The sequence below is a fragment of the Meleagris gallopavo genome, chromosome 5, assembly GCF_905368555.1.
Source record: "Meleagris gallopavo chromosome 5, MGAL_WU_HG_1.1, whole genome shotgun sequence".
In the NCBI taxonomy this organism is placed as follows: Eukaryota; Metazoa; Chordata; class Aves; order Galliformes; family Phasianidae; genus Meleagris; species Meleagris gallopavo.
This window is the reverse complement of record NC_139408.1, coordinates 30797059-30819844: the sequence shown is the minus strand read 5'-3', so window position 1 is coordinate 30819844 and position 22786 is coordinate 30797059. Positions and strand designations below refer to the sequence as shown.

The 22786-nt window shown below is 49.3% G+C and overlaps 2 protein-coding genes across 21 annotated transcripts in view; one reads left to right on the top strand and one right to left on the bottom strand.

Annotated features, from left to right (window-relative positions):
* The window catches only part of MEIS2 (Meis homeobox 2), a 167641-nt gene extending 160959 nt beyond the window's left edge, over positions 1 to 6682 (bottom strand). For 4 of the 11 annotated variants that reach the window (XM_085225082.1, XM_085225086.1, XM_085225090.1 and 1 more), the window contains exons 1-6: positions 6623 to 6682; positions 4121 to 4353; positions 2688 to 2829; positions 2451 to 2501; positions 1758 to 1808; positions 834 to 983 (exon numbers count right to left, since the gene is read on the bottom strand). In XM_085225082.1, the coding sequence (XP_085081208.1) occupies positions 834 to 983; positions 1758 to 1808; positions 2451 to 2501; positions 2688 to 2829; positions 4121 to 4353; positions 6623 to 6667 (672 nt within the window). In that variant the 5' untranslated portion in view covers positions 6668 to 6682. Of the gene's footprint in view, positions 1 to 833; positions 984 to 1757; positions 1809 to 2450; positions 2502 to 2687; positions 2830 to 4120; positions 4354 to 4865; positions 4959 to 5273; positions 6420 to 6622 lie in introns of those variants that run through there. The other 7 variants (XM_085225092.1, XM_085225093.1, XM_085225083.1 and 4 more) reach the window with 4 other exon arrangements.
* On the top strand, positions 6484 to 20664 carry LOC104911156 (uncharacterized). 10 transcript variants are annotated; one of them, XM_085225105.1, is made up of 4 exons: positions 6484 to 6705; positions 15348 to 15900; positions 16101 to 16138; positions 18968 to 20664. In XM_085225105.1, the coding sequence occupies exons 1-4, from the start codon at positions 6629 to 6631 to the stop codon at positions 18969 to 18971; spliced, it is 672 nt and encodes a 223-aa protein (XP_085081231.1). In that variant the 5' UTR covers positions 6484 to 6628; the 3' UTR covers positions 18972 to 20664. The 10 variants fall into 10 exon arrangements, 4 of the variants coding, with proteins under 4 accessions (XP_085081231.1, XP_085081230.1, XP_085081228.1 ...); XM_085225104.1 differs by having other exon boundaries at positions 15348 to 15925; XM_085225102.1 differs by lacking the exon at positions 18968 to 20664 and adding an exon at positions 16876 to 18639.
* The last annotated feature ends 2122 nt before the right edge of the window (positions 20665 to 22786 follow it).

The window sequence follows — 22786 nt, the reverse complement described above, 5'->3', positions numbered from 1 at the left end:
TCTTTTTAACCAGAGCTCTCCGCTCCCTCTCTGCGGTACCAGCTGCAATCTTTCCCTGCACATCCCGAGGTCTCTCTTCCTCTCCATGTTTCTGAGTGTCACCGGAGCTGCTCCCAAACCCGGAAAAACAAAGGCTCTCTGCTCACCATGCACACCAACTTCAGTCCTACACACATAGCATGAATTCACCAACTCCGCAAGTGTTAAAATCAACCACTAACCTACAGTTACTCCATCATCGTTCTCTCCAGCTTTCTGTAATACATTGTTAATAATTGCTTCATCAAGGTTACTGTCTTTTATTATGAAGATGCTTCAGGCGTTTGGCAATAAGTCCATATTCTGACAATAAGCTGCTCTAAAGCACAAGCATTGGAAACTCTCATATGCTAACCCCCTTCTCTAATGCAATGTAGTATTGCCAATAATTCTCATCACTTGTCATCCCCGCCAGAGGGGAGGGGGGAGGAGAGCAGCAAACTTTCTCCCTAACTTTCTTCTCTCTGTTTTCCTGTGTTGTTGCATCGACTACAGAGTTGGCAAAGAAGGACAAAAAGCACCGAGCACCACACTGAACAGTTCGCTGCCTCCCCAAGTCGCCTGGACCAGCAAACTTTACCAACCACTGCAAACTCGCAGTTGGAAACAGAAGGAAAGTTTCGCATTTTTACAACTTTAGAAACCGAGAGGGAAAGCCTGGAGGTGGGATCCGAGCTTACTAAAGGTGGAAACAATACCAACAAACAACAGCTACAAACAATGAAACCGGGGACTGGTCCTCTGAGCAACTTGAAAGTCTCAGAAAGTGCCATGAAGAAATCAGAAGGACTTACATGGTCGGCTAAATTTGTGGAAGATCCTGAGAGTTCCTCGTGGTCTGACTTGGAGCTGCCATCCCTTTCATCGATAACGAGGTCTATTGGCATTTTTCCTTTCAAACAACTAATGTACCGATGGCAGAAGTTATCGCACAATTCGTGAACCTGAAAGCAGCAACAGGAGTGATAGCATCAGTAAGGGCAAGCTATCGGATTGCAGCTCTTTTTGGGAGCAAGAACACACTCTGAGCTCCTCCACGAGTAACTCTAATTAAGGGGCACAATAGTTGAAGGCAAGGAAACAATAGAGAAATTGTTGCAGCGCATATTATTCTCCTGAGACTTGCCGCAGCAACAAGTTACAGAGAGAGAGACAGTGTGCTCAGCCCGGTGTGCGGGGCAAACCCGATGTGCCGCTACCATAGCGGAAGGAGCCTCAGGCCGGCGGTAATTCCGGGCCGGGCCAGATACGAGCTCAGGACCGTGGGACTCGGGCATGGCCCTGGTCAGTCCGGGGAGAGCTGGCGAGGTTCTGGGAAAGGCGCTCCAGGCGCGGGCACAGCCCCTCCCGCGCCGTGCAGGGCCCCCTGCCTCCTCCAAACATTTACTGCTCGTTTGGGGTTAATGTGCCTGGAGGAGCGGGAGGGAAGCGGGAGGGCTTGCATTTCTCTTTTGGTTAAACATAGCGTTTCCGAGTCAGGAAAAGAGCTTCTGCCGAGAGAAGGGGTAAGGAGGATGTCACGGGTTTAATAATGTATAGATTTAATGACTCGGTTGAAATTACACAGAACAAAAAAATGCCGGGCCGGGCTGGGCATGGCTGCCGGTGTCACATGCTCCAGTGGCACAGGTTATGGTGTCACCTCACTCCCGGCCGTGTGCCCGCTCCGTCCAGGGCAGGGACAGGGGATGGCCTGCATCAATCCCAGTGCCTCTTACCTTCTCTAACTCCAGGAGGTGGAACCTTAGTACTTGTATTGCTTGGATCATCTGCAAAAGAGTTGGGAGCAGGGGTTAGGTGGGAGAGAGGAGCTCGGGGGTGCGACCCCAAAGGGGCTGTGGGAGTTGTCAGGGCGGGGGTCATTCCCATGGGTCTCAACTCTCCAGCACGCCTGAGCAATATGCATCAGCTTTATCCCGAGCACTCGGTTTTTATAAGATTGATTCGGGGTACGGGGTTGGGCGTTTGTTCCCGCGGTCCCGGAGAAGCAGAGACTCTTCCTCTGCTCTAGGAGGGGCCGCGGAGGGCCGAACACACGCTCTCACCCCCCCACCGCCCGGGGAAGAAAGGGGAGGGGGGAGATGAATAGTTTGGCATCTTCTTTACAAGAGGATTTAGGCACTTTGAATATTGAAATCGTTCACATTAGCAAAAGAATTAACGCTAGAAATCTCCAGCTCCCTCTTCTTAAGCAGTTATCTCCTTCACTTTGGCTTCCTGTGGCTTCTAAGCCCGGCTTCGCGGCACGCCAGGGCCGGAGCGTTTACCCCGGCTCGCCCCGAGTGCGGCCCTCGGAACCCCTCGGAGAGGCGGGGAGCCCTCCCGGCCCGGCCGCCTCCTGTCCCTCTCGGTAGGCGCTGTCCGGGACTAGGGGCGGGCGGAGGACGGCGAGCGCAGGGGTGAGGCCTTACCAAATTGTCCAACTCTGGGTTTGAAGAAAAAAGTGGTTTTTCAGCGCGGACCTACGAGAAGAAGGAAAAGCGGCGTGGGTTGCGGCTTCTTCCTCCAGCCCTAGGGATCCCCTCTTTGCAGCCTCCCCCCGATCCTCATCCAAGGCCCCTTTCACCGGGCACGGGGTGAGGACCCGGCCCGGAGGGCACCCGCCGCCCGCCCCCACCGAGGGGGCCCCGGAGGGAGCGGTGCCGGACCTGCTTGGCGAAGACGGCGATGTCCTCGTTGAAGGAGTCGGAGGAGCAGACGTCCCCGCCGGCCACGCCGGGCTCCCGGGGTGTGCAGGTCGCCAGCTCGCACTTCTCAAAGACCAGGGCGAGGAGGGGAAACAGCGGGTGCCTACCGGGCAGTGGCACACAAAGGGCGGGAGGGGGGTGGGGGAGAGGGGGGAAGAAGAGCTCTGATCAACAAGTAATTTGGTAACGCACGGACACGCACGGACACGCGGATACGCTCTGCAGACTCCCAATTTCGCTTCGGGCAGAGCGGGGCAGAAGCCCATTTTGAAATAAAACGCGGTTTTTGCGGGTTTGGGGTCTTGTTTCTTTCGGCAACCGCGAAAACCCCAACGCATCCCCCGTGCAGCCCCCGCAGCCGCGGACAGAGTGCCCGGCCCAGCGCCTCGCTCCGCTCCCGGGAACCTCGCTCTCTGCACCGCCGTTTAAAATAACGCGAAACGCGGAGTTTCCCAGCCCTCCCCTCCAGCTATGACCTACAGGGCGCACCGCGGGCAGGCAAACTGCGAACCGCTCGGAACGGGATTTTATTTTCGCAAGGGGCCTGCTAGTAGCACTGCACTGAAGTTCCCTGGCCTCGCAGCACCCGGGACCAAACAGCGGTGTCCGAGCAGGGCGCGAGGAGGGGGCAGGGGGCGGCAGCGCTTCGCCGAATATTTTCCCATAGTTGGTGCAGTCAGGAAAAAATAACTGATCTGCGTGCTGAGCATGAGGACTCGGCTGGTGTGCTCTCTTGTTTGGGTCTGAGCAAGGCCCACACTCCACCGTGCACCGCACTCTCTCCTTCGGGATAATTGGGGGTTTCTTTTAAAAAGGGAATACTCGGTGCCCCCCGGCAGCACACGAGGCCGCACTGCTCTTCCTCCCCTCACCCTTTCTCTGCTCCACACAGAGCTCCACGCTGCCACCAATGCTCACTGCTCCCTTCTCGGGGAAGAGCAGCTCGTGGGCAGCGAATCCCTCCCGTTTTGCCCGTGATCGGAGCAGCCCTTTATTTACAGCACGGTATTGTGGCACGGAGCAAAGCACCAACACTACACTTCTTCCACCCAAACTCAGAACACCGCGAGCCTGAAGTGCTGCCCGGGCCTTCGGAGCGAGACAAAAAAACTCACAAAAAAAAAAAAAGAAAAAGAAAAAAGGAAATAAAAGAAGAAGAGAAAGAAAAAGCAAAGCAGGGGGCAAAAAAAAAAAAAAAAAAAAAAAAAAATCAACCAGGGCAGCACCCCCAGGGCCTTCCTTGCGCGGTGCCCCGCAGCCGCCTCCCGGGGCGCTGCCACCGCAGCCGGGCCCCGGCTCCGCGTCCCCCTCCGCGCCACTCCGGCCCGGGGCGCTCCCCCGGCGCCGCCCCGTGCTGCCCTCCCGCTGCCGGCCCGGGCCCCGGCTGTGCCTACCCGTAGATCGCATCCTTGTCCCGCTTCAGAGCGTCGTTGACAGCGGAGCCCATGCTGGCCGGCATGACGTTGGGGTGCGGGGCGTGGGCGCCGTAGTGCTGTCCGGCATGTAGCGGCGGCCCATGGTTGAGGTGGTGCACCGGGGGGATCGGCCGGGGGGCGTGCGGGTCCCCGTACATGGACGCCGGCACCCCTACGCCGTCCATCCCGCCGTAGTGGGGTAGCTCATCGTACTGTCAGCGCGGGCCGGAAGAAAGAGAGAGGGAGAAAGAGGGGAAGGGAGGGGGGAGGAAGGGGGGGATAAAAAAAACAAACAAACAAACAACAACAACAAAAGTCAGAAGAGAGTGGAGCACCCGGCCAGGCGCCAGCAGAGCACAACAACCCGGGAACAGCCGTAACGGAGAGAAGGGAACGTGCGGAGGGATCGGCCCGGAGCGGAGCCGGGGGGGCTGAGCGGGGTGCGGAGTGCGAGAAAGAGAGAGAGGGGAGAGCGCTGGGGTGCGGGGTGCGGGGCCGCCCGCGGCGGGGGCAGCCCGGCCGGGTCGCGGGGAAGGAAGGAAGAGAGGGGAGAAGCCAGAGCCGCTCCGCGTTAGGAAGGAAGGAGAAAAAAACCCCATATGAAGGAATAAAGGAGCAGAATCCGAAGCGGCTCGAGAAATAAATCAGCGCCGGGAAGGGGAGAGCAGAGGTAGGGTGCATCGGAGGGGGCGGGAGGTAAAGGGGGAAATAATCGGAAAGTTACCAGAAACATTATTTAGCAGCAATTCCCCTTGTCTTGTCAAAGCCAGAGACAAAAAAAAAAAAAAAAAAAAAAAAAAAAAAAAAAAAAAAAAGGCAGCCGCTCTATATGCACACATATATCCACGCCCGTATATGTGCACACCCGGCCGCAGCGCTTCCCGAGGCAGCTCCCTGCGAGCCGGGAGCGGAGCGGCGCTGCGGGGAACGGCTGCGACGAGCGAGCGTGGAACAACCGCGAGGAGAGGCACACGCACAGCACTCACGCACACGCACGGCAAGCGCGGGGATCACCCGGGCTCTGCTGGCTAACAGGGGCCGCCATCAGCAGCAGCACCGGCGGAGAGCAAATCGGACAGGCCCCTCTTAGGGAGGATTTATCTATAGGTAAGGGTTGGAGATTTAAACCTACCCTTTGCGCCATCAGTCTGCGCTCCAATAAACTCCTGGATGTGCCGTATATTTAATATCCCAGTGTCCCAGTCCAGCAAAGCAAAGAAAGTGATTTAGAGTGAAGAAGAGTCTTTTTTTTTTTTTTTTTTTTTTTTTTTTTTTTTTTTTTTTTTTTGCCACCCACTTACAGACTTCTCCTATCCTCCGGTACGGGGAAATACCACCACCACCACCACCAGCAACGAGAACGCACAAAAAACAGCCAGCAACCACGATGAGTTTCTGTGTATTTCTTCTTTTTTCTCTCTCTTTCCTTTTTCTTTCTCTTTTTCCTTTTTTCTTTCTCTACGTACCAAAAAAAAAAAAAAAAAAAAAAAAAAAAAAAAAAAAAAGCACACACACGGTCAAGCCCCCACCGTGCGGGTTACGATCGGCCCGTCAGCAGCCCACATGGAACCGAACTGTCGTGTCTCATGGCTTTTTGCCACTCCAGCTGTCAATCAAAGCCAGGGAATGTCAAGGTAGTGAATGAGTGATGGTTGATGATGATGAAGAAGAGAGGAGGAATCTTTTTAACCCCGGTTTCTTCTTCCAGTAACTCCGCGCTCGGGTTTTGCCTTTTAGGATCGCTACAGGGTTGTTGTTTTTTTTTTTTTTTTTTTTTTTTTTTTTAAGTACTGTGAAGGGGGGTGGGGAAAGATGCGAAGAAAAATGGAATAGTTTGCAAAGCGCGGACTGCCCCCTCTCTCCTTTTTTCCCGGTAGGTATTTTGTCTCCCTCTCTCCCCGCGCTCGGAGATGAGCGAGTGTCAGTGAGTGCTGGCAGGTTGGCTGCCGGCTGCCTTATAGAAGAGGCTCAGTTTTGCAGCGCTGATCGGCGGGAGAATGAAGTGACGGAACCCGGAAGTGGCGGTGGCCATAGCCAGTCCTGCAGCGCGGCGGCGGCGGCGGCGGCGGGGAGCGGCGGCGGCGGGAGCGGGGCGCGGCGGCGGCGGCGGCGGCGGCAGCGGCGGCGGCGGCGGCGGGGAGCGGCTGCGGGGAGCGGCGGGCGCGGGGTGGCCCCGGCCGGCGGAGCGCCGCGGATGGCAGCGCCCGGCGGGGCGGCTGCAGCGCCGCGCGGGGGGAGCCGCGCACAGCCCCTGCCCCGAGCGAGGCAGCGCGTGTAGGAAGGAGAGAGCGTGCGAGAGGGAGGGAGGGAGCGGGGAGGGAGGGAGCAGGGAGGGAGGGAGGCAGGGGAGGAAGGACGGGGAGAGTGCGTGTGTGCGAGAGGGGGGAGAGGCAGGGGAAAACTGCGGAGAGCGAGAAGAAAAGTGCGATAGGAGCCCGGCCCCGGGTTGGTTTGCGCTAGATTCTTTTAGCACCGAAATACCTTCCGATGAACCGCGATGCTCAGGCTCTGATTTACGCGCTGCATTATTTATGGGGCTCTCCGGCTCCCGCCGCCGCAAAGGGGTGCGCAGGGGGCGCGGGGCTGCGCTGCGGGAGGCGGCGGGTTTGGGGGCGGGGGGGGGAAGGAGGGCGTCCCGTGCGGGCGCTAAGCGCGGCTACGAATGAACGGTCCGGGTACGGGGAGAGCGCGTTGGGCACCGCTCCGCGTGGGGTGATCGCAACTCTCGAGAGCTGAGGATGGCTCGGGAGGGGGAGGAAGCGGGGGGAAGGGGAATCCCTTTCTGGGCTGCGAACGGAGCGTGGGAGAGGGGCTCGGAACGGAGGTCAGCTCGGCTCTGCCGGGAGAGACCCAGATGTGCCGCGGCCGCTGTACGCGTTCCCTCCGAGCGGAGCCGGCGGGCAGCGGCGGACTCGCGTGGGCGCGTCGCGTCCGTGGACTTTGCCGTACCTCGACGGGATGCTTGCCGGGGTGTGAGCCCGGTAATGCCTCTAACGGGAGCGCTAATTACAGGAGGACGATTTGGCAAATGAAGTGAGAGGATGCACCCCCAGCCCCGAGCACCAGATGAACTTTTCCAAACACACGCGCACACACGCGGTAATTTTGGTATGCTCCCTCGGCCAATCGCCGCGCTCAGCCCAAGCATGCCTTACCCTAGCGCAGTCAATTACCGGCGCTCCCCGGGCTCATCAATCACGGGGCGCCTCCAGTGAGGGGAGGAGCGAGCCTCCGACTATCGATCGCTGCAGTTTTGTCCTCCCCAGCCCCCAGCCTCGTTCACGGTCCCCTGCACATAAAATCTAAACCAGACTATCCCGTTAATAGCGGGATTTATCAATGATTGTGTACCCGGTGGTGAATGTGGCCTCGTACATAGGTGGCTTTTAGAAATACACGGCAGAAAAAAATAAGAACGATGTGATTTGTTCGGGTAGAGGTTGGCGTATTTTGCGTTGCTTTTCAGGATAGAGTGACGATTTTAACTTTTTTTTTTTTTTTTTTTTTTTTTTAACTTTAAGAAAATGACTCGGGGGCAGTTGCAGATATTTGGCCTGATTTTAATAGGCGCGGGGAATGAGCTCCAGAGGTCAATAAACCCCTCCAAAATGATGAATGATTGAGTACCTGTGATGATGATAGTGATTACCGGAGCAATTAAACAGTTTGATTAAATGAGCCATCATAACAATGATGTCTGCGGGAAATCAGCCCTCACATATAAAGAAAGATAGCGTGGGGCTGACGGACGCCAGTGGGCATCCCCCGAGCTCCGGCAGCACCCGGCCCGGCGGCTGCGGGCGGGAGAAGGGGAGAAGTGGCCCCGGTGTCGGCCCCGGTGTCGGCCGGAGCTGCCTTCGTTCGCGGCCCGGAGCCGGGCACGACCCCGCAGTGCTTTTCTGAGAGGATCTCCTCCGAGATTAAAGCTAAATCCTAAGAGCAACCGAATGGCTGCGCCTGGCTTTTCCGGGACTGGGAGGAGAGGTGAGTAGAAAGCCCTCAGTGTGGAGATCTCTTTTGAGCAGTGGTGAAGTCGATGCGTTTCGCAGGGAAAAGAGGGGACGCTCGTGCAGTATTTTATACTCTGTCGTATAAATCGGGAACGTAATTCAGGATATTCATGGTAATGAATGCTCGGCTAATCCTTTGGGTGCGCGGAGACCTACAGAGCAGGAGGTTATGCAAATCTTTTCCTACTTTTACAGCTGTACATTTCGAACAGATTTTTAAGAGATCTGCTCAGCGGTGAATGCTATTTGTTTTTTATGATTATTATTTTTTTCTTCTCTTTTCCCCCCCACCTCCCAACCCCCCACCCTGCCACTAGGATGCCCGAGTTCCAAACTCCGGAGGCATCCCTTCATGTCGATGCAGCCCATGCGGGAACCTCCGGGACGCGTTGTAAATATTTGCAGCTCCCAAACGGATTTTGCAGCCGTGCCCTCTGCTGTGCCCGAGTGCGCCTCGCTCCGAGAGGGTCGGTGGCACAGAGAGGGGCTCTGTCCCCGACGCGCGGCCGTGCAACAGTAATCCGGTTCCACTGAGGTCTCCGTGTTTGCTCAGATCTCAGACTGGGAGAGAACTTCACCGCTCTTCTTCTCAATGAGAAGTTTTTTACACGACTTTGCTCCAATAGCAGAAGGCACGTCACTGTTTAGGATATAATTTTAGATTTTTTTTTTTAATTATTCTGTTTTTCACAGGAGCTCCTTTAAGTCCCGATTCTTCGGAGCAGGGAATTGTTAGAGAGTAATACAAAATCCAAGATGTAAAAAAAAAAAAAAAAGAAAGCAGCCAAAGATATATACATTTTTTTCTGTTCTGTGCTGCTCTTTTCATTTGCTCAGTTTTGCTTTTATTTTTTCTTCCCCAAACCAATGACCCCCCCGCGCTGTCTCGTCCCGCTGTGCGTGTGGGACAGGGACCAACTTTTAAAAATGATTTTAACTTGAGAGAAAGTGAAATTTCATCTGGCAAACGGAGGGCTTTCATGTTCCTCTTGTGCCTTTTTTTTTTTTTTTTTTTCTTGAAAAGAGTCGAAGCCTTTTTCCTCTGCACTATCCCAGTGGATTAAGGCACGCAGAGAACGCGGTTATAAAGCGCTACAGTTTGACCATTAAAAGAGAATGTCAATGTAGCGCCCTTCAGTGAAAGTACGCAGCTCTAACAAAGATGCTTTTGGGAGCTCGGAGGGAAATGGGATCCGTGCACCCAGGGCTGGGGGGCTTCTACGTCCTTCGGTCATTTTAAATTTACTTTTTAATTATTATTTTTTTTTATTTTCAGCGTTGCGACATATTTCTTTTAAAACACAGTAATTCGGGAAAATTAAATTAGCCAATTTCCATTTCTCGTGCATCTCTTTCACGGCAGAGGCTGTTCCCAGGACAAGTGTGAGTGGTGAGGCGATGCGGTGTGTGCTGGGCTTTTTTTATTATTGTTTTTTTTTTTTTTTTTTTTTTTTTAATTTAATTTTTAGATCGGCCCCAAAGTCCAAAGAGAAATGAGGTGTCCGGTGTGGAAGTGCATCTCAGTCAACAGCCAGCTCCTTTGGCCGGGGCTGGAAATGGTTTTAACAGGCGGTAAAATTTCATCTTGTGGTGTCAAATTGGGGTCAGTTTGGGGTTAGCGCTCTCAGTGTCCGAGAAGGAGCTGTCCAGCTGTGTGGGGATTCATTAAGGGCAAAAGATCCGTTTCAAGAAAAACAATACAAAGACAATCAGAGAGCTAAAGATCCTCTTCAAATCGCATTTTACAAGTGCACCAGAACAAATATGGACGCTGAAACCTATTCCCTTCAAACTCCCAAATCGGCTTCTTAGCCCTCGGAGGGAGGGAAAATCCGCTGCAGCCCGGCCGGGTCTGCTTCCAATCACCGCCCCGAGGTGCGCCGGGCCCCGCGCCACCCTCGCCCGCTCCCCTCTCCCTTTCGGCACAGCGCTGCGGAGCGATGGCACCACAACAGGTAACATCCCGGAATGTGCGTCCCGGTGTTCTGAGCCACTGCTGTGTGTCTGCCCGTGGGCGTGCAGCTGGAGCTTCAATGCGAATAGAAAGTTTTTTTCGAGGAGACAAACTGTGCTTCTATGAAACCCGCTTGTACCATTCCGATATGTCCCGCAGCCCTCTCAAGAAGCTGGGCTCTGATAGATAACGCGGAGGGGATGTGCCGTGCGGTTCCTAGCATCTGTGGGAAGCACCTATTGCTAATCTGGTTTATTAAATTTGCGTGGTTTAAATCCTCTTAGCGCCCCTACATCAGTTAGAACAATTGACGCCTTGCTGCAGGGACAAATAATTCCGGCCGTAATCTCGTTTGTAACTTTATTCAATGTTTGTTTGTTTGTGCGCGGAATTCGAGTATTTGGGGTGATGACATTGAATTCGGGACTATACCGCGTACATTTACAGACAGAGCCGGAATGGATGGGCTGAGGGCAGAGCAGAGCGGAATGAGTAATTCCGAATACTGGAAGTAGCATTATATCCCGAACCATCGTTCTAGGAAACGTGTCAGAGTTAATGAAGAAAGCAGTCCATGTGTTAATGCGTCTCCGGGCTTACAGCATAACCAGGCTCCTGTGCAAAATCCACGGGATTTGTTCTTTCTGCTTCCCTCCCAAGACAACGCGTGGGGTGCAGATAGCACCTCTGCGGTTTTGGAGTCAGGATTATTCCCCAGCTCAGACTCCCACCTCCGAAATCGCTCTTTACACACTCTCCCCGCCCGAGGACTCGACTCTTACGGCCACTTCTGTCTCTCTCAGCCCACCTCGGCCCTCTGACCTCCCTTCCCGGGCTTCCACAGTCCCGTCCCGGCCGCCCCGGCGGAACGCCGCACGTCTGAGCTCCGCGGATCGCCGGATTCACGGAGCTCCTCGCCCCGACCCCCCGCCTGCCCGCAGCGCTCTCTTCTTTGCAGCGATCTATTCTTTTGAGAAAACCTTTCCAGCCCAGAAAGTCAATGGTAGCCCATCGCGGTGAACTTTTCCTGACCTCGGCTGCGGTATCGCTGCGGTCTTTGGGAGCTGGATTAGGAGGAGGTTCATTGCTTACCTGTTAACTTCCCTTTCAACTCTTGCTTCCACCCCTCCCCCTCCTTTTACAAAACCCCAACGCAACCTCCACTCTCCGGGAGCGATGCGGCTCCTCAACCTCTCTCGAGCCCCCACGGTCCCCCCCGGGCTGCCGAGACCTGCACCGAGCCCCGCGGGCCGCCCCCCCAGGCCGTGTCCCCTCGGCCGCGGCGCGGCGGTGCCATAGGCGGCCCTCTAGCGCTATCTGGCGGGGCTCCAGCGCGCTCCCGTCGCACCGCCCAGTCCTCGCAGGGCCCGCAGCCCGGCGCCAGCGGTGCGGAGCCCGCAGCGGGGCCGAGGCGAGGAACTCTCTCGTGGGCGCTCGCCCGACTCGCCCCTGCCTGCAGCTCCGCACGGCGGCCGCGGAGAGAAGGGGGACCTAAGGCCCTCCCCGCCCCGCGTCCGAGAGGCTGAGCCCACGCGTGGGTGCGTGGGAAGCACCAGCGGAAAGTGAGCGGCGAGATGTGTGCGCCGTGAACTGGCAGGGGAGTACAGGGAAGTCTGTAAGCAGCGCCGTGCATATTTCCAGCGTAAACCAGAGGGACAAAAATACCGGTCTGAGCTGCCCAGTAAAGCTGCTTCTGTCAGGGTAGTTCAAAATCTAGATTGCATTTCTTCGAAGGAGCCCAAAACATAAATAAATACAAAATAAATATACATAAGTAAATAAATAAGAATCCCTCTTTGCACCGTGATATCGTAACAGAAGGGACAGTGAAGACAAGCTCGTCAGTGTAGAGCAACATCAGAGCAACTGAGGAGCTCCCAACTCCGCTAGGCTCTGCTTTCGCTCACTCGGAACACTCACTGTTGTTCCCCAGTTGCCCTTGGCACTTCAGAAGAGGACCGCTCGCGTTTGACGCCGGAGCTCTCAGCCCGGGAGAACAATGTGCTCCCACCGCCCCTGGAGCGCTGCGGCTGCCCCCGCACACGCGGTAGCTCCGGCGCGGAGCGCCCCGCTCGGAAGGAGCCGCTCGGGCCATTGTCTGAAGTGGGTTACAGCCCACAGAGAAAAGGAGGAAAAAATCACAGCAGCCCGGCTTGGTGTCGCACAGGGAATGAGCTGACAAAATATTATAATGTTTCCTCGAAGTGCGTGCTGAGAGCCTGTGGTGTGCTACTGAAAGAGAGGTGGTGGTGCTTTTCTTTTTCCCTTCCCTTTCCTTTCTTTCCTTCTTTCTTTCCTTCCTTTCCTTTCTTTCCTTCTTTCTTTCTTCCCTTTCTTCTTTCTTTCTTTCTTTCTTTCTTTCTTTCTTTCTTTCTTTCTTTCTTTCTTTCTTTCTTTCTTTCTTTCTTTCTTTCTTTCTTTCTTTCTTTCTTTCTTTCTTTCTTTCTCTTTCTCTTTCTTTCTTTCTTTCTTTTTTCTTTCCTTTCTTTCTTCTTTCTCTTTCTTCTTTCTCTCTTTCTTCTTTCTTTCTTTCTTTCTTTCTCTCTTTCTTTCTCTCTTTCTTTCTCTCTTTCTTTTTCTTCCTCTTCTTCCTCTTCTTCGAAGATTGTGATTGCCTTTGTACGCTTGTCTTTTTTATCCCACAAAGAGAATGCAATATGCATATATGTGTTTGCTCTCCGTACTAACAACGCGAGGGACTGTACGACGGGATATACGGCCGGTTGGTCCTCATAATGCTTAGTTTTGTTGTAATTAATTGAAAACAGTTATTAGGTCGTCATTGGCAATAGCGTAAATAATTGCAGCAGATTTTTACTTAAAATTGACCGGTCACGGAGTGATAGATCGATTCGAGGTATAAAAATGATGTATCAAAACATCAATGTCGATTATTTGAAATATTGTAGTCGAATCTTTTTATTGCTTCATCGGTTAAGTGTCTGAAAGTGCTGTGTTCCAACATATATTTATGTTGTCAATACTGTCAAAACTGTCAGTTTTATTACACCGGATTTGTAATACATTTCGGATTTGCTCATTTACATAAAATGGCCACCCCGGGTACCCCCCCCTTCTACCCTCTCTGGAAATCTCTGTCAGTACTGAAAGGATCCGGGACTCACAGCTGAGGCAAAAGAAGTAGAAGTATGGCTCCATTAAGTCCAATTCGAACGTCCCTCTGGAAAGCTCGGGCTATTTCTAACTTGCCATCAGAGGGAATCCTCCCACCCCTTTATCTCCCCAGTAAGATTTAAACATTTTTCTTCTCTCACACCTCGCTTAAACCCTTTAGTAGCTCCGAGAACCTGCACGGAGAGAACGGTGAGCCAGAGCCCACCTGGGAGTTCGGAGCCCTCCGACCAGAGCGGCCCCGACCCATCCGTGTAGGGCCGGGTGCTGGTAGCAGCGGGGAACAAAGGGAGGGATGACCGTAGGGGATCCTTCCTTAGCGGGTGGGAGACCGAAGGAAAGCAGAGGGGAGCAGCAGGGGCGTTCTGTGTCCCCTGTCCCGCAGTTCCCATGCAGCAGGGTCTGAATTGATGGTTCTTTTAGCCGTGAGCCCTGAGTTGGTGTTAGCTCGGTGCCGGGCACCCCTCGCTCCCTTTTCTCCCGCGCCCAGCCGGGACGCGGCCAAACTCAGCAATAAATCAATCCACTGCCACATCGCTCCCTTCGATCGAGCAAACACTGCGATCAGCCGGGTCACTTCTCCTCCCACCCCACCCGCTCTGAGGCTGACGCTGCTTCACGGGCTAGGGAGACGGACCCGAGGTGCGGGGTGAGGGGGAGGGGGTGGTATGTCTTTTTTTTTTGTTTGTTTGTTTCCCGTCCTTTTTTTTTTTTTTTTTTTTTTTTCTCCTTCTCCCCTTTCCAAGGGAGATGTACGGTTGAAGATCCGCTGGAGCGAGCCCGAGTTCCCGAGAGAGAAGGAAGGTTGGCCCGTGGTGAGGCAGCCAGCAGGTATTTCAGTGACCTGTGTTCCTTTGAACACGTTCAGCCTCTGCCTTTTCCATCCGGAACGTCTTCCTCAGACCAACTGTGATTTCTGCTGTAATTCTTGTGTGTGTTTACGATCACTTCGGAGGTAAATTGAGAAGTGAGATGCGCAAAAGGAGGAAATCGCCCCTGGGGTGCTTTGTTTACTTTGGTTTGTAAAATCCTGCTAGGAGATGGTTGCCGCAGTGTGTGGCAAGTGCTTCTTCGAGAAATCCATCAGCCTTTCTACGGTGACTCCGAGGGAAGAGTGCTGCCAGCACTTTCGCGCATTCCCAGGTGTTGCGAGGAGGAGAGAAGCAAAGGGCCGGAGCGCTTCATGGGGGGGGTGGAAGGGGGGAGGGTGAAGGGGCATCTGAGGAGGGGAACCCGCCCAGTGCGTGTGGGACCGCGTGCCGGTCAGGGCCGGGGAACGCGCCCCTTCTGCCATAATTAGTCGGAACAATAAACATAATTGGAATAAAATCGGTTGGAAATTCCTGCGTTTTTAATTACGTTTCATTTTGCGGTAAGCCGTAGAATTATGAATGCCTCTCAATTAAACACTATCCACTTGTAAAGCATTTAACAACAATTATTCCTTAATCAGTTGGAATGTTAGCCACAAACGATGCTGTTAAACATCAAAGGGACGCCTCAGACGTTACCTTTTAGTCATAAGTAAGAGGATTAATTTCTATAATTAGAGGGGATAAATATGTGCATAAATACATCTAATTTTTTGACACGTTCCCATCCCGGCTGGGAAAGGCGCGGCTCTTCGGCAGCGCCCGCACCGCCCGCGCTCCCGGCCCGGGGGAGGCGGCCCCGGCAGCGGCGCGGTGCCAACAGCCTCCGGGGGGCTCCGCGGCCGCCGGCACCGCACGGGGCTCGGGCCCGCCGTGCCCGCGGGTCCCCGCGGTAACGCGCAGCCTTCCTCGGGTTGTATTGACGTGGGTGTATATATATTTTAGAGGCACCTGCGGTCTACCTGGTGTTTTAGGTCCCTCGGGGACAATTCGCTGCCTCCAAACGAAGCCCGAGATTTGAGTGGAATACCGCAAATAAAATTAGCGTGACCTTGATTATACCCTGTATGAATATCTCATTTACGTAATGACTTTATGTCACGTACGCGGAGGGTCAATTTCCTTTTAACCTTTCCCATTGCTGCAGTAAGCATTCTTTTATAATCAATGGCTGTTTGAATAATCAATTCACATTTTATGATCCCTGACAAACTCAATATATGTGTGCCTTGTTTCAGCAAAGCAGCCGGTCCTTCTCCGCGGCTTTTTCACGTCCGAAGAGTTTGCGGCGGGGTTTCCCGGTTCCCTGGGGAGGCTCCTCGGGATGAAGCGGGCAACGGAGAGCCGCGCCTCGACGGGAGGCTTAGCGCGAGCGGACACGCTCAGGGAGCCGCGGCGACATCCAGAAGTCCCTTGAATTTCACATGTTTTTCCAATCGCTCAACCCAAAATATATGGTGTCCTCCTTTCCCACCCCCCTCCTCCTTCCTAGGAATGTGCGTAATAAAACCTAATCGCCTGGGACTCTCCTCCTTTCTACATCTGCTGGACACGAAGCCGTGGGGGGACGAGGTCCTCCCGGCTCTGAAGCAGAGCTGCTATGGGACGGCCGGCGGCCTCGGCCACTTCTGCACGTGGGAAACCCCGAATGAGCCTTCGCGCTACATTAACTGTCCCGCTGCCGTCCGGGGTTCCCTCGCCAGCAGCAGCCCTCTTCGCCTCCTGCAGCCATCTCAGAAGCGGAGGTCGGGACGCTCACTCCAGGAGTGCAGCTCCGGACCAAGTCAAAGTGTGCGTGCCGGGGGTGGGGGCTGGGGTAGGTTGAACTTTCTCTCTCTATATATATTTTCTATAAGTAGCTCACATTTGCTGTGATCTATGGTGTAAGTCAGGAACTGAGACTTATTGCAACCCTTCTCTCTCTACTGGATAATTAATGCTGATTCATAGCTGTTTCTACCTACAAATGTATGTTTCGTTTTTCTCTGCAGGGTCCATGGTTCTTTGGAATGTTGTTATTCCCTGAAAGGTAATTGCACTTGATATTCTCTCGGGGAAGGCTCATTAGCCAGGGGCAGGGTGGTGTTGCCAATCTCAGGCTCTTTCGACAATTCAATGAAAACATTTGCCCCAGAGGTTTAGAACAGTGTTCCCAGCTCATGAAACAGCCCCTGGATACAGCATTTCCCCTAAGAAACCTTAAGTCTAAAAAATAGTATACACGTACATATATATATATATATATTTCCCAGCAAAGCAGGAAACATTTATTTCTTAGGGAATTCAGTTTAACCCCTCACTGTAAATGACCAAAGCTATGCGAGATCAGACGTGTTACACCGCGCTCAACATCACTTTCCCCGTGTATAATCTATCAGAAGATACCCAGCATACAATCCTGCTCGAGACAGCAGAAAACACAACACACCTTCAGCTCCTTTGTGTGCACTTCTTGACGCTTTCTTCACATTCACGAAATGCATGTCAAAAACACTTTTCAGCTGCCCACCATCGCAGACCTACACTTGACTCCTTTCTCACACATGCCTGCTGTCATCTCTTTGGCTCCTTTCATCTCTCCTGTGAAATTAATTACCTCACTAATGCAAGGGAATGAAACACAGGTATAAGGTAAGCGAGGAAACATACATTAGTTAATACGTATTATTTTAGGAAGGTGAACCCTCTGGGATTGTTCCGATTTTACTTTTTCCTCTGTTGTTCATCATTTTGAGAAACTTTATTCTTCCACTTGAATCTCCGCAGCTTGAGCAGGATGAGTCACAGCAACACTGAGAGAATGGAGGATCCAGTTCTTGCAGGACAGAATGGTCCCACAGGATCCATAAAGAGGAAAAAGAGGGACAGTGTGCAGGCTTAGCAATTTCTCAGACATCACCAGGTTTTTCATGTCAGAATAAAATAATCTGGATGTCTGCAGTTGCAGTGAACTAGATGTGATATTACCCCTGCCTTGGCATTAAAGGGCAGAAACTCTCTTAATTCCAAACAACAATTCCTATAACTGAAATGTATGCTTAACCACCTTGCTGTGTTTACATACTTCCACTCACCACATTTTTCCCCACTGAAGTTAGCCAATAAAGTCAAAGAGTGAAACTCATCTGGGCTGTATCACTACTGACTTTAATGCTGATAACTTAGGGAGGAAATTGTGCTGCACAAGACTACACAACTAACATCCAAATGTCCAGTGTCCAAAGAAAGACATTAGTGATTGTAAACCTCACTCATCAGAAGGGCTGGCGAACAGCCCATAGGTCTCACCCACGAGGAAACAAAAGTTCAGAGAAAATCTCCTCAAGGCAGTGAATCTCTGCAGACAATGTTTTAAAAACTGATAGCTTTCAGTATTCTCAGGCCCAAGTTCCATTGTCTGAAAACCACCTGAATGGAGGACACGGGGCTCTTTTTGAAAGATGCCACTATCCCTATGAAACGTACTCAGCCTTCCTGTTCCTCCTGATGGTACATGAGGATAAGCACCAGCCTTGAAGTAAGCCCTCAGCACAGGAAGCATCAATTCTTTAATTCATATTTCAGGGATTTGCAGCCAGGGTTTTCGTTTGACACATTTAGATATTTCTCATGTTATAGTGGTACATTCTTCTTCAAAGTGTTTTTCAAAATCAGCAGGCTTTTCAGGGATGAAACATGATCATGTAGTAATATATTCCATTTTTAAAGTACATGCTAATTGTCAAATTAATCTTATACTACTTCATATACACTTATGGACAATCACTAATAGTGCCATTGATCTGCAAATAAATAGCTCTAGCAGAAGCTTTCCTTTGATGTAGAGAAATGTAAACAACATTGAAAAAAATAGCATACAAGTGTTTGTCCTGTTCTCTTACCTTAAGGCTATATTACGATCACAATCAGACTTATCTCGGCATGTGTCACACCAGATAATGCTATTTCTTGGGCATTTGAGCCATATGACTTTACCTTGGACTTCACAAAAGCTGAGATATGCCATTTAAAAGCACGAGTCTGGCATTACTGAAAACCCTCACATACTATACTCACGTTTATCATTGTTAACCTACACATGAGATTTAAAAAAAAATTGCTTCACATTGAGCACTGAAGTCATTTTACTTCTATTATTCATGTGAAGAGCTAAAAATAAGGATCCGAAATATTTTTCTCTTTTATGGAACAGCTGATAAAAGCCTTCATTTGAAGTAAACTCTTGGATGAATGCAGCCTTATTTTCTAGGCTCAGATCTCTTGTACCCAGTTGGGAACCCCACATCAGATCCGGGAAGTACATTGAACCTTCAGAGGAAAAGGGCTCTATACCTCAAAATATTCATCAGGAATAGCTTAGGCAAAGAGTTTCCAGCCTAAAACTCATCCATGACGTGTTCATTTGGGCTTTTTGTTTTGTTATTCTCAATGTGTCACTGGTCACCTATCACACTTGCTCTATTTCCCAATAGGCTGAATGAAATTATTTTAACAAGAGACTAAACAAATAATAAAAATACATAACACATATGCCTGTCTGTGTATGCATGCTTTTGTTCTGTGCAGTTATTCATAGAAAGCCTGATTTTGCCTCCATTCCGTTTAATAAAGTAGGATTTAATCCATAAAGAAAATAGATTTACCTAATGCTCGTTAAAGGAAAATCTTCCTCGCTTTAATTTTCAGTTGTATGGCCACAAACACGATCAGAACAAGACCCATCTGAAACCCCATGAGCTGCTTTTTGAATAGAGTTGCAGTAGCAGCCAAGGAACACAACCAGTTTTGTTGCTATAGGTTAATTTTAGCTTTCAAACATTATTGGAAATAATCGATTGCCTTTCTTCCCCTCCCCCAGCTGAACCTTGGATTGCTTCCTCTAACAAATGGCTCTGGGCACTGAAGTAAGAACATATTGTTTGATTCAAAAGAAAATTTGTTTTTTTCCTATTGTTTCCAGATTTCATTCACTGAAGAAGGTCCAGTCTGCACCCAATACATTTATGGTAACTGTTCCTGAAACAAACATCTAGCAAGATTCTTAATATTTGAGAGAGGCATTGGTTTAATTATATAATCCCCCACAAATGGGAATAAACCAGTATAAAGATCTAGGCCCTGCTTTCCTTCAGCATCTAGCAGTTCAACAGACATTCCTTTTAGGTAAACAAGCACACAAAGAGCCAGATTCAAGGCCAATTGTGTTGTGAGAAGCACTGAAGCACTCTTCTAGATCTATGTCCCACCCCCTCCGGGAAAGGATATATTATTAGTACTCTTACGCTGTTGAGTTATTCTATTAGATTTACTATAGCCACAAAAAAAAAAGTATTTTTTTATTTCTCTGATAATAAAGTACTGTGCTATGAATGAATACTAATAAGTCAGTGTAAAGAACTCTTAATTTTTGCTCAGATCTGAAGATCTGAACAGCATTAGAGAGCTTGAAATGTTGAGAGTTCAGTCTCGATATTTCTTTTTGAATAAAATACTAAGTACAATTTTTGCTATTCCAGTGGAACATGCTAAAACCCTAACGTAAGATTAGGGGCGGAGATAGAACAGCCAAAATGAGTTCATGGACCTCATTTTCTCTTCACTTAAGCAGGAGAAACTCCAGTGAAGTTAATGGAATTACAGTGATATAAAACAGTACTAAGGTGAGAATTGGTCCACTTGTGTTTAAATAGATGCTATTACTTTAAAAAACAGAGTTTACTTCACTAAACAATCTGCAAATAAACACAAAACAAAGGGCAAATGAGACATATTACAAGTAAGCATGCATGCAAAAAAGGTAAGTGCAAATTAGATTTGAATATTCATGAGTCACAAATCATTGACAGTTTGAAATAATGCAAAACAGCTTTATAAATGAGGTTAAGGCAAGGGACATCAAAGAAAGGCATTGCTAAATCAATAGCAATTTGATTGTGCATATACTTGTAAATTGTGGCTACAGTTTTTGAGACATGGGAGAAAAATACTGCACATGTAGTGAAGAAGGGACACATAAATATTCTCTCTGAACGTGTTACAGTTTTGCAATTCAGCATGTACTTGGAGATATGCCATCTACAAAGTGACCAGTCATCATTTAAAATATATATTTTTTTCCCAATAGAGTTATAGTTTCCTTTGAGTGTATCCACTCTCCTGTGTTCTGTCGCTTAGCATGACAAAAAATTTAGTTGTCTACAATACCTGTAGAAGAATCCCATAAAAAAAAAATTAATACTCATCTCACTTTGGTGGAAGGACCACTGGCTAATCAGAGTGTTTTCGTACAATCATAGCTGGCGGAGGTTATCTACTTGTTTTGGAGGATTTTGTCCTCAAAAGTTCTCAGAGGAGCTGAAAGTCTCAGAGCGAATTGCTGGAGCATAGCAATTTAAAAGATTGGCCAGCAGCATTTAAATCAGAACCTTTTCTTTTCCCTGGCTGTAAGCATCAATAAAGTGTTGGTTCTCTTGTCTTATTTGTGAGTTCTGTGGATATTTGAAATGGACTGGTAAAAAGTTGATGAGAATAAAAAGGCAAAGCTGCCAGAAGTAATGTGGTCTTTTAAAATTCCAGTGTATTTTTTTTCCCTAAAACTCTATGTTTTGATTTCTAAACATGCATTCTAAAATACTAAAAAGTTCCCTTTCTTCAGTGTCCTTTGCATCCAGTGTGATATTCTTACTTTCTGGTATGACAGATGAAGCTTCACTGGATCAAGTGAAGCTAAGTATATATATTTACAGATACTGATAACAAAACTGAGCAGGGATGTGAATTTGGAAACGGTATAGTGTACTCTGGTTCTTTAAGAAGAAGAAGCACATGACTGCTTGCAGTGCTCTGTTTAAAAGCATCCACTCACATGAATGAAGCTGGCAATTAACTCGTGTCAAAACATTGTAGAAGGAGAAACCCAGATGTCGAATAACTTAGGAAAGGGATAACCTCATGTCCTTCCCAATCCCCTAGATGAGCTTGTCAGAAGCTGATGTGTCTCTCATGCCATCATGATATCAAAATATACCTGTTTGTGCCATGTTAAATTCAGAGTGGATTTCAGAAAAGTTTCTTTAAATCTGAGTATTCCTCAGCATGAATAAACAATAGATAAGTTAAAAAGAGCCACTTAGGAATGTAAAAGGCCAGCTTACTGTTTCAGGGATGTTCCTTCCGACCCTCAGAGCCAGGGGAGAGATAAATGAATCTCCCTCTAGAAGGAACAGAAGAGAAAGTTTTCTGGTGTAGCAGAGCACTTGAAATCAACAGTTTCAGATTTTCTCCTGGCTCCCCCACTGACTGGCCAGGATTATCAGAGATGAATTATATGCTTCCATGTCTGTAAAATGAACCTCACAGTACACAGCTTTTTGGCACCATGAAATAGAATTCATAATAGAATATGAGCTCCTCTGATGACGCTTTGCCAAAATATGCCCATTATATTAACTTAAGAGCCCTGTTCAAGAGCATCTCTAGATTCAAGTCTATATCTCCATGTTATTTAATCCTGTAGGTTTTGTTTGTATATAACCTCTAGCACATTCAGTAATGCACAGCATCTTCATTACTTTAAAAGAGAACATTACTGTTTTTTTTTTTTAACGTTAAAAAGTACTGTCAAAACTGTAACCATGAATTTATTACTAAATGAAATAAATACAAAATTTCTTCTATGATTTTTAGACTTATATTGCACCCATCACCACAAAATCTGAGTGTGGTTTAAAATAAATGTCTTTCACCTTCTGGATGTGCTCAGCTTGGAGTAGGTCTTGCATTACTTATGAAAATAAGCTGATGGTGTTGCAGGCCATCCTTCAGCTCAGCAGAATACCAAGAGCCTGTGACAGGTCAGAGTTTCAAAGCTTTGGGTTATTTTTCTTTTTTGTTAAATAATCTTTTCTTGAAGAAAGTAGAATAAAATGATCAAAAATTAATGCAGCCAAAGAGTTTGAATCCCTATAGTCCCCAGAAATTCAATGAATTTTGTCAGATTTTTTTTTTTTTTTTTCCATTCCCAGATTTCTTTTTCTTCTCTGTCCTCTGTGGAATTTTCTATATATTTCCAACAGACTGCATCTACTAATCATTTGTAAGCCTTTGTAAGTCTGCTGATACTGATTTCTGGCCTGTGGCTGAGGATATAAACTTGTACAAACCTAATATATGTGATCTGAAGCAGACAATGCAGAGCAGCTCATATTAGAACACCTGAACACCCCCATCTTTGTTATGAATCACCAAGTCAAATAGAGACCTGGTTCCCTGTCCGTGATCTCAATTTATACCAAGTATACTTCTTTAAGAAAGCAAGAAGACAAGCTCTCTTTTTCATGAGAAAGCTCCTGAGTCCGTATTATTTTTCTACAATGTCACCTTTGCCTGCGTCTTTCCTTTATCCCCTTGTGTCAGGCAAAAGGGAGAGCACATAGCTCTCTCCAGTAACAAATTTGTGGCTGTTGGCTTTTGAGTTTCCCACACAGTATTACTCCTTCAGCTGCATTCTGCAGAAATATATATATATTTCTATTTTATTTCTAGTCTATTTCTCCTTTTAATCACAGTATACACAAAGTTTTTTGGGGGATGAGAGACAGAGTAGTAGGGTTTTGCCTACATCTCTGTGGTTCCTGGTAACTTGGTAGATGCTTCATCTCAAAACACTTCAAGATTG

What these genes read in the sequence shown, in the direction of transcription:
- LOC104911156 (XM_085225102.1), top strand. Translation starts at nt 6,629, where the DNA reads ATGAACCGCGATGCTCAGGCTCTGATTTACGCGCTGCATTATTTATGG. An exon ending in GCTCCCGCCGCCGCAAAGGG is followed by an intron (nt 6,706 to 15,347) that starts GTGCGCAGGGGG and finishes GCCTTGTTTCAG; the next exon opens with CAAAGCAGCCGGTCCTTCTC. An exon ending in GCTCCGGACCAAGTCAAAGT is followed by an intron (nt 15,901 to 16,100) that starts GTGCGTGCCGGG and finishes TTTTCTCTGCAG; the next exon opens with GGTCCATGGTTCTTTGGAAT.